Here is a 10,209-nt window from a genome sequence, read left to right as displayed (position 1 = left end):
TTCCTAAATAGTTGTGTCTATTCTTCAATTTGGTTAATTATGAAAGATGCATCCATTCATGAAAGAATACCTAACAATTCTCTCCATTTCAAAATTTGTTGAAGTTTTGATAGAACCTACAAAGTAAAGCTCGTTGATCTTGAGGACATGGTGTTATTTCCATAGGAAAGATAACATGTTCTATCTTGGGAGACAATTACTCTTTAAACTTAGGCACCAGAATGAGTAAATTTATCTTAAGGAGACATCGTGAATTTGTTGGGCTAAGATATTTTCTTGCATATGAAGTTTAGTAATTTTATAGTTTCATATATTTCTAATTCATATAACAAAATGTGAGGTCAGTAGGTGCACCAAAATATCTCAATTAGGTTGACAAAATTTTTAGCATCCTTATCATACCCAAATCCTAAAGATTTCATTCCATATAAACATCAGTACAAAGTGGCTAGCTCAACAGATCAATATAGATAAAGGAAGGGCTAAAGTCAAGCCCTCGATAGAAAGCAAGACAAAGAATCAAAGCAGATATATTACATAAGAACTGCTAAATTAAGAGACATAGTAGTTGAATTGTAATTGAAGAAGAGCTTAGATCGATGAGACCAATAACCAGTCAGATTTCAAATATTTCCCCAAATTTGCATGTAGTTATTTGTTGTTTTTGAAAGCATGGTTATTTCTTTCAAATCAGAGACGATGAAACGGGGACATAGTTAAAATAATCTATTAGAAAGCTTAAGAATACTTCAAATAAATTTTGAACACCAAAAACATTATTGAAGCATTTTGCACATGTTGAATGTATAGTAATCATAATCAATGAGTTTTAAGTGTGTATGTGTACATTGGCGGATAAAAACCCATTTAATACACATTTCAGTTGCCTTATCTTTGTTTTGTTTATTTGCACTCATATCCTTTATTTTGTAATTCATAAAAGTTTCACTCCACTAGGAGAAGTAGATAAAAGTAAATGAAAAAATATTCATTCCCTTTTCCAACTTTTTACCCTCTTCTGTATTAAGAGGAGGTTAATTGATCAATTGTTAAGAAAGTAGTATCTTAAACCATTCAAATTCTACGGCTGTAACTGACTTAGTTTAAGACCACGAATTAATTTACGGTCCCAAAGACTGAATAATTTAGTTTGACCTATTAAGAAAGAAGAAAAGCATAGTAAACTTAGATTTTGCCCAAAAAAAAAAAAAAATAATAGTTTTGAGCAAAGGTCACAAGAGTTCAATTTGTTAGAAAGCTATCATGGTAGTTTCTATATACATACAAAATACAGGGTGACGAGCTTCAATCATTTATTGAAGAATTTCAAGTTATATTCTCATTCAAATTTCTTGTAGTGGAATCAAAACAGAATAAACTTGAAAAGTGGAGTAGGCCAATGGCCAAACCACTACATAATGGTGCGATTTCTCTTTCTTTTTCTCTATAAAATTTCATGTGATTGATGTTAAACATAAAACAATATTCAAACCAATCTATAAAGACGCTTAATTTTTTTTTCTTGCACCTATTATGAATACGAGATTGGTTGATCTTTTCCCTATTATTTTGTATAGAATCTTCCTTAATCAAGTTTTGCAATAGAAAGGGAGTAAAAGAGGTGGTTTTCTCATTGGCATGCCATATCTTATTTGTAAGTCGGAAAATTCCGAAGTAAGAATTGAAGAAATTAATTTCAATGTAAAATCACTCTACGAGAACTAGATAAGAAATTATTGATCATAAAGAGTAGTAAATAAATTCATATAAGATGCCAAAGTGACACCGAACCAAAGGGTTTTATTACCACAAATTCAATTCTAGAATCTTAGAAGGATTATTCGAATTAAAGGGAGTGTTTAATAAAAGTCATATGTTCATCATGATGCATTATTAATATACCAAGCTATTTTATATACTCATGAAGTTATTTTCTATTGTCGAGTGAAATATTATTGGACCTAAATCGTTATCAACTTAGTTATTCTATAAACTTCAATGCAAACTCAAATTTGTTTGATAAAATGGTGGGAAATATTTTTTTAGTTTTTACCTGGATTTGTTTAGAATGTGGGACTAAAATAGATAATCAGTTATTGACCATATTAATTAGTGGATTGAAAATGGAAGAGGACTTTGAACTATAACTATTTTTAAAAACACATACCTAAATATAGATATAAACACTTTAGGAATATGACTTTGTTCTATAAATAGGAATGGTATTATCTTTTACACAATTTTAGAACCAAAGAAAGAAAACAGTGAGGGCTTTGATTTCCCTAGCTGGAAGGTTATTGTCATAAGAGTTTAAGGTGTTTCTTGAGATCTTGCTTTTAGAACATGAGTCGTAAAGAGCCTATTTGGTAACGTTTTTCTTTTGTTTCTCATTTCTCATTTTTTGCTTCCTATTTCTTGTTTTTCATTTTTTATACTCTAATATATAAAATAGAATTGCGTTTGGTAACAATTACCGAACGCTTCTATTTCTAAAACATTGAAAACAAGAAATAGGAAAGCAAGAAACAAGAAACAAAATAGGAAGCAAGAAACAAGAAACAAAATAGGAAGCAAAAAACAAGAAACGAAAAAGGAAGCAAGAAACAAGAAACGTTATCGTACCATAATTATTGATACTCGCAGAATCAATATAGATTTTGGTATAACATTCATTTTCACAAACTTCTTTAGTTTTCTTATGGTCATTATCTTTGATCTGACCCACTATTTTGATTAGTGATTAATGTTTTAGATTGATTGTTCACAAGGTTGCACTTCAAACCTTGCTTGAGCTCTAAGAAATGGGTGGCGGTGGCGGTGGCGGTGCACAGAGTAGGGAGTTAGATCAAACTCCGACATGGGCCGTTGCCGCTGTTTGTGCAGTCATCATTCTTATTTCCATCATATTGGAAAAGGTTCTTCACATGGTTGGAGAGGTATAGCTTTTTTCCTTTATAATAATGTATCGCATTTGGAATAGTTGATAAGATGATCAAGTTCTGTTAGTAATACAAATTGGATCATATATACCAAGTATAAATAATATGTTCGCATGTCTAAATATGTTAATAAACTAATGATTTAATAATAAATCAACTTTTTATAATGTTCTTAAAAAATATGAATATTATTGAACGAAATTTATAGAATGATATTATTGAGAATTTCAATCACATTAGGAGTAAAATTGATAATTTATATTCTTTTTTTTAAAAAAAAAAAAAAAGTAACATTTTGCACATTTAGTCTTGCTATTTTTCTATACCTTTTGTGTTAGTTATATTAGGTATATCTAAATATATTTTTTAAGTGATTGTTTCTTCTAATATGTAACAGCTATTTCAAAAAAGGAAAAAGAAAGCACTGTTTGAAGCGCTTGAGAAAGTTAAAGGCGGTAAAATTACCTTATTTTTTCTTAATTTTACATACATATACATACAATCAATATAACATATGATAATTATCACTTTATTCTTATTATATACAATTTTGTTGAATAAAAGTAATAATTAATGATTATTAAAAAAGTCGAATATGTAAAATTTTAATCCAATCGATCTATCACTTAAGAGGTAAATGAGACAAACACATTGTAGTAGCCTTATTATATTCAATAACTTTTTTGGAACTTTGAATTCTCGTATTACTTAATAATTTTTTTCCTTCTTTGTTTGAGTATTAAAGTTCACATTATGACCAAACACAAACCTCCATTTACTATTCTTCTTCATCTTCTTCTTCTTCTTTTTTTGACAGAGCTTATGGTTTTAGGATTCATTTCTTTGCTCTTAACATTCGGACAAAATTATATTGCTAAAGTTTGCATACCCTCAAAGTATGCAAATACTATGTTACCATGCCCTTATAGAGGGGCTTCACCTAAAAGCTCCCACTCCCACGGCATCGAGCCCAAAGATGCAGATGAAGAGACTTTGGATCACCATCGTAGGCTTCTTTGGTACGAGCATCGACGTTTGGCTGGCAGTGGTCCCGTAGAAGGTTGCAAACCAGTAAGTTATGCTTCTATGGGTAATGGATTTGAACCTATAACCTTTTGGTCGAGAATATATATCTTAGTAAGTTAAGCTATGTTTAAGTTCATGTTTAGATCGGAAAATAACATCACATACTCTTTCTGTTAACATCAAAGTGTACATTCATTTGTTTTAATTATGACATTAGAGAATCAAAATTCAAAACTATAAATTGACACAATGTGACTCTAAAGTGAACTAACTTTAAGTAATCAATGGTTACAAAATTTCTCACAAATTTTGTATTTTGGTTCATTGTAGGGGTATACACAACTTATATCTCTAAATGGTTTGCATCAAATACATATCTTCATCTTCTTTCTAGCTGTCCTCCATGTTGTATTTAGCGGCATAACGATGACTCTTGGAAGATTGAAAGTAAGTACGTACGTATGTAATTTTGGGTTCTTGTACTTTAAAATGTTTTCAGCAGATGGATATATGAGCTTTAAGTCTTGTATTTATTTAATTACTCTACTATCTACTTTAAATTAGTGTTAATAAGTTTTTTAAATAATGAAAGATAGGGTAAGTTTGTTTGACTATTCAGATTTTGTTTTATGTTTTCAAATTTATCAAGTCCAACAAATATAAATTTTTTAAACAATGAAAGTTTAGGGTTGGTTTGTTTGGCAATCCAAATTTTGTTTTATGTTTAAGATTCACCAAGTCAAACAAATAATAATTATATAGTTTTTTTTAATATAAAACATTAATATTTAATAGTCAACCTAATATTTAATAGGTAAATATAACTAATTTGATGGTTTATAAAATAGAGTATCAAACACATTTAAAACATTATTTAAATTAGAATTCAATTTATGAATCTACTTTCAAACACATATTTGGAAACAACTTTATTTTCAAATTTATGTTTTTAGATTTCTAGAAAGTTTATTTAAAATTTTAGTGAGGACTAAATAGATACAAATTTGATTAACTATAGTAATTAACTAACTTAACTTATATAGTAATTAGTTGTAATTACTTTTAAATTGTAGTTTTTGTAATATTTTTTTCTTCTCTCTTAAGATTCGTGGATGGAAGGTATGGGAAAGACAGACAGAACAAGAACATGATGCCATGAACGGTATAGTAAGAAGATGAGGGTTAATTCATGGTTTTCTTGTAATTAATCCCAACTATGCACTACAATTTTGTCATTTTCTTTTCTCTCTTCAGATCCTACAAGGTTCAGACTTACTCACGAGACATCGTTTGTAAGAGATCACAGCAGTTTCTGGACCAAAACACCCCTCTCCTTTTACTTTGTAAGAACTTATCACTTTTTTTTAATTATTATTTTAGAAATAATTACAAATATAGCAATCGGGTTCAAAATATTTGTAAATATAACCCAATAAAAAAATTACGGATATATAAAAATTTGAATTTTACTTTCGAAATATATTAGTGATAGATAGTAGGCATCTACTAGTGAATCTATAAGTGATAGACCATGAGTTTATTAGTGATAGAGTCTATCACGAATAGATTTTGTTGTATTTATAATTATTTAAAAATATTATTGTATATTTAATTATTATTCCTAAAAATCCTACTCAATGCAAATATCCTTTAATTTATGATCCTTCAACTAGGAGTCTATAGAGGAATTTCGGAAAGAGATTGGAATATAATATGCATAGAATAATACTAAAAAAACTACGGTATTTAAGGGAGTTTTTTGATATTTTTAGGTCAAAGTTTTTACCAATTGAGTTATGTTCAAATTTGTTAATCGAAAAATCGAGAGAAAGTTTTATATTTAGATTGGTTAATTTTATGAGTTTTATTCTTTCCATTTTAATATGATACTCAGATTTATTTTTCAGGTATGCTTCTGGAGGCAATTCTTCAGGTCCGTTAGTCGGGCAGATTACTTGTCCCTCAGACATGGTTTTGTCACTGTGAGTACTTGATAATTACCACTTTTACAGTTGAAACTTTTACATTCACAACATAATTGAAACTTTTTAAAGTTTTTAAAATCAAATACATACAATGTGAATTAATTTTACAATTTCATCAATTTCATCACATTTTTTTAACCATTACTACACATTATAGGTTCATTTAGCCCCTGGGAGTAAATTTGACTTTCAGAAGTACATCAAAAGGTCATTAGAAGATGACTTTAAGGTGGTTGTGGGAATCAGGTAAAAAAATTTACGTCCCGTTTTGTATTTTTTGTTTTTAATTTTTGAAATTAAGTATATTTTCTCACATTTTTTATAATGATTTGTAACTTTTTTAAGTTGACAAATTAATAACCAAATTTTAAAACACAAAGAAAAGTTTTTAAAAATTACTTTTCTTAATTTTTAAAGTTTAGCTTGGTTTTTGAAAATATGGATAAGAAAGCAAGAAATTTAGAGGTGGAATGTGTGTTTTTCGTAGGTTTAATTTTAAAAAACAAAAAACAAAAAATTAAGGCGCCATTTGATAACCATTCGATTTTTAGTTTTTGTTTTTGAAAATTAAGCTTATTTCATCCACATTTCTTACAATGATTTGCATCTTTCTTAAGTACAATTATTGAATTCTTAGCTAAATTCCAAAAATAAAGACAACTTTTTGAAAGCTACTTTTTTTAGTTCTCAAAATTTGACTTGGTTGTTTAAACCATTGATAAAAAATAGATAACAAAAGAAGAAATTTGGATGTGAAAGTAGTGTTCATAGGTTTAATTTTAAAAAACAAAAATAAAAAGATAAAATGATTATCAAACAGGACCTAAATAGGAATTTAAGAGTTTGAATTTGTGTAGAGTTAGAAATTCAAAAGCTAAGTCTAACAATAATGCCTTTGTATTTGTATCATTTTGTGTATTGGCATGCAGTCCTCTACTATGGGCATCAATGGTGCTTTTTCTGCTTCTCAATGTTAGTGGTTAGTATACCTTTAAGTTCTTTTCCTTGTGGAACATGGTTTATTTTTATTTTTATCAAACATTTAAAAATATATTATGTTTTTCAAATGATATATATTGATATTGATATTGACATCATTTATTTTTCAGGGTGGCAGGTTATGTTTTGGTTGTCCATATTCCCACTAGTGGTAACAACTGATCATAATATTCATCATCTTTTTATTGGTTTAACATCACTCTCGTTTTTTATTTTTTGGTTCATATTCTAATGATATAAAATTTGTTTTTGAAAGGTGATCTTAGCCGTTGGAACAAAGCTGCAAGGAATTATAACGCAAATGGCTCTTGAAATCAAGGAAAGGCATGCAGTGGTTCAAGGGATTCCCCTCGTCCAAGTCTCTGATAGACACTTCTGGTTCAGTTGGCCGGTTTTGGTTCTTTATCTCATCCATTATGTCCTCTTCCAGGTATATTATATTAATATATTTTTCCCCTTCTCATCCCTCCATTATTTATACTCCATCATTATGGGCTAACTTAGTAGTAAATAGATATAACCCTCGTCCAATCACTAATATGTTGATATTATACATACATGAAGTCGGTTTATCATTTTAAGAATCTAAACAACCTTAAATGTCGAATGATCAAAATATGATTTAAACCTAGATTTAAAAGTCATACTTCTATTTTCTTTTGTTCTTGTCACATTTTTTTATAAAAAAGGTATTTTAGTCATTACCATTACTTTTCTTAATAAAAATTTTCAATAGAAATTTGATGTTGGTACATCGTCTTTTGTTTAGTTGTTTATATGACACGTTTTGAAGTTGTATATAGTAGGGCTAACGTATTTCTTTTAGTATAACAATTGGGAGTATGAGGATTCGAGTCATACAATTCATGATTACTAACACATTCAGATGTCGTCATTAATAATTAAGACCAGAGAATTTATACGCATAACATTTTGTAGTTTTGTTAAGCTAAAATACTGTAGCTTATTTCTTATTTTTCATCATGTTAATGCTATTATAAACTTGGTATACTATTTCCTTTATGATATAATATGTAATTCACTTAAATTATGAAAAGATATATATTGTTTTTCTTTTTGGTATGCTATTATATTATTTTCATATTCGGTAAAAAAAAAAAAAGTGACTGATCAATTTTTAATTGACAGAATGCATTTGAGATTACATATTTCTTTTGGATATGGGTAAGAAGAACAAACTCCACTGTTGTTTTTTTCTTTTTTTAATTCCAAATATTAGAGTTTATTTTTCAGAAAATAGATTTTTTTTAATGTGTGTATATATATATATATATTCTAATTGTATTCATAGTTTTGTTGTGCTACAGTATGAATTTGGGTTGAGATCATGCTTTCACGACAATTTTGATCTTATTATTGTCAGAGTTGCCCTTGGGTAAGTAATTTATAAATACTATTTAGTATATATATAAAGATTAATGAAATAGAGCAACTTCAATAGTTATTTTTTAAATAAAAAAAAATCATAATAACTTTATATTAGCATTTCTTTTCAAAATAATTTAAAATTTCTAAACATTTTTTTTAGATATTTTTAAAATTAAAATTCAACATTTTCTTAAAAAAAATCTTGGTAACTATTCTTTGTTTTGATAACTATTTAAACCTTGTAAAAAAATCTATTTATGCACCCATTTTCTTTGTGTAATTAAACTTTTCATTTTGATACAAACTTATTAAAATCTTAGCCTTATCTTTTTTTTTTTTTTTTCTAAACAAAAAAAAACTATTATTATTATTATTATTATTATTGGAATGCTTATTTTTTCCCTAGGCTAATTGACATTATATACATGTGTTTTTGCCAAAACAAAAAATGGCAATTTTGACAGGGTTGGAGTCCAGATTTTGTGCAGCTATATTACACTCCCATTATATGCTCTCGTCACTCAGGTATTTCTCACCGGCACTTTCTAAACTACTTTCAAATAATTTTTTTTTTTAATAGAGATGGATATCGGCATCTACCAGTCATAAAAATTGATAGAAGTCTATCACCGATAGACACTAATAGAAGTTTATCCGTGTCTATTAGTGTTTTCTTGTTGCTATTTCGGTAAATAGTTTGATATTTTTTCTATCTCGTGTTCTTAATTATTCTAAAATACATCTTTAGTTATTCAAAGTAATTTAATATTTAATTTTACACTTTTAATATAATTTACATATCATCATAATTGGTTTCAAATTATTGAAAGTATATTTCAAAGTGATTTTAACTATTTTAGGGTTTATTTGGATTGACTATGAAAAAATGGTTTTTTCCAAAAAAAAGTCATTTTTTTAATTCTTTTGATAGAAACTTTGAACGGTTTCAAAAGCTATTTTTAATGGTTACCAAACACTTCAATTTATTTCAAAATGACTTATTTTCAAAATTAAACACTTCAAAAGTTAAACCAAACATACCCTTAGAATTACTCTCAAACATGCTCTAATTCATTTTATCATTCCAAAAGCCATAATTCTACGTGTTTGATAATTTACCAACCTTGATGATACAATTTGGTTTTAATTTGCTTAGATGGGGTCAACAATGAAGAAATCCATATTTGATGAACAAACTTCAAAAGCATTGAAGCAATGGCATAGAAGTGCTTTGAAGAAAAAGAACGAAGGGGGAAAGCCTGATCCACCGCCGACGCGAACTTTAGGCGGCGGCAGTGGTGGAAGAAGCCCTCCCGAGTCACCGATGCAATCCTCCCATGAATTCCAACATCAATCGGTCCCTCAACCGTCACCAACCGACGTCGAAGCCTCCGCCGTCCCTTCAGCCGACATTATGGCCACCATTGATCTTCAGCAACAACAAAACTATGCTAATCGTGACTTGTTGAGTTGATAAAGGGGGAAAAAAAAGTCTTTATTCTTTTGTGAAAATGTTATGAGCCAAGAAATTTATCACGAGGGATCTGGTTTGTATATTACATAAGAAATTGGAGGTCTCACCATTGAAAAGATTTGGCTGTTGTAATGCTTTTTTTTTTTTGTAAATCATTGTGAGCTCAAGTGGCTTGGCATGGCTCCCAATTTTTGTAATCTTTTGATATGTCCTTGTTCATATATCTCAACAATGAACCCTTTTCTCAATTTCGCTTTCTTTGTTATTTTTCAAACGTGGAACGTTTAAATTGGGGGTTACCTTCTACATTATATTAGTATTGAATCTAGTGATTTGTTTTTTTTATTATTATATACTAATTTCATTCTTTTTAGGTTGAATTATAAAATTAAGTCCA

At 28.5% G+C, this 10,209-nt stretch overlaps 1 protein-coding gene across 1 annotated transcript; it reads left to right on the top strand.

Annotated features, from left to right (window-relative positions):
* Positions 1-2,801: 2,801 nt before the first annotated feature.
* Positions 2,802-9,992, top strand: LOC120076155 (MLO-like protein 9). Its single transcript, XM_039029925.1, has 15 exons — positions 2,802-2,936; positions 3,337-3,394; positions 3,757-4,010; positions 4,296-4,412; positions 5,070-5,127; positions 5,220-5,308; positions 5,873-5,947; positions 6,108-6,196; positions 6,880-6,929; positions 7,060-7,100; positions 7,206-7,379; positions 8,099-8,134; positions 8,278-8,345; positions 8,803-8,863; positions 9,495-9,992. The coding sequence occupies exons 1-15, from the start codon at positions 2,802-2,804 to the stop codon at positions 9,810-9,812; spliced, it is 1,623 nt and encodes a 540-aa protein (XP_038885853.1). The 3' UTR covers positions 9,813-9,992.
* Positions 9,993-10,209: the final 217 nt, after the last annotated feature.

This window comes from Benincasa hispida, chromosome 4 (genome assembly GCF_009727055.1).
Source record: "Benincasa hispida cultivar B227 chromosome 4, ASM972705v1, whole genome shotgun sequence".
In the NCBI taxonomy this organism is placed as follows: Eukaryota; Viridiplantae; Streptophyta; class Magnoliopsida; order Cucurbitales; family Cucurbitaceae; genus Benincasa; species Benincasa hispida.
The sequence above is the reverse complement of the archived record's forward strand: the minus strand, read 5'-3'. Positions and strand labels throughout refer to the sequence as shown.

What these genes read in the sequence shown, in the direction of transcription:
- LOC120076155 (XM_039029925.1), top strand. Translation starts at nt 2,802, where the DNA reads ATGGGTGGCGGTGGCGGTGGCGGTGCACAGAGTAGGGAGTTAGATCAA. An exon ending in TCTGCTTCTCAATGTTAGTG is followed by an intron (nt 6,930 to 7,059) that starts GTTAGTATACCT and finishes TTTATTTTTCAG; the next exon opens with GGTGGCAGGTTATGTTTTGG. An exon ending in TGTCCATATTCCCACTAGTG is followed by an intron (nt 7,101 to 7,205) that starts GTAACAACTGAT and finishes TGTTTTTGAAAG; the next exon opens with GTGATCTTAGCCGTTGGAAC.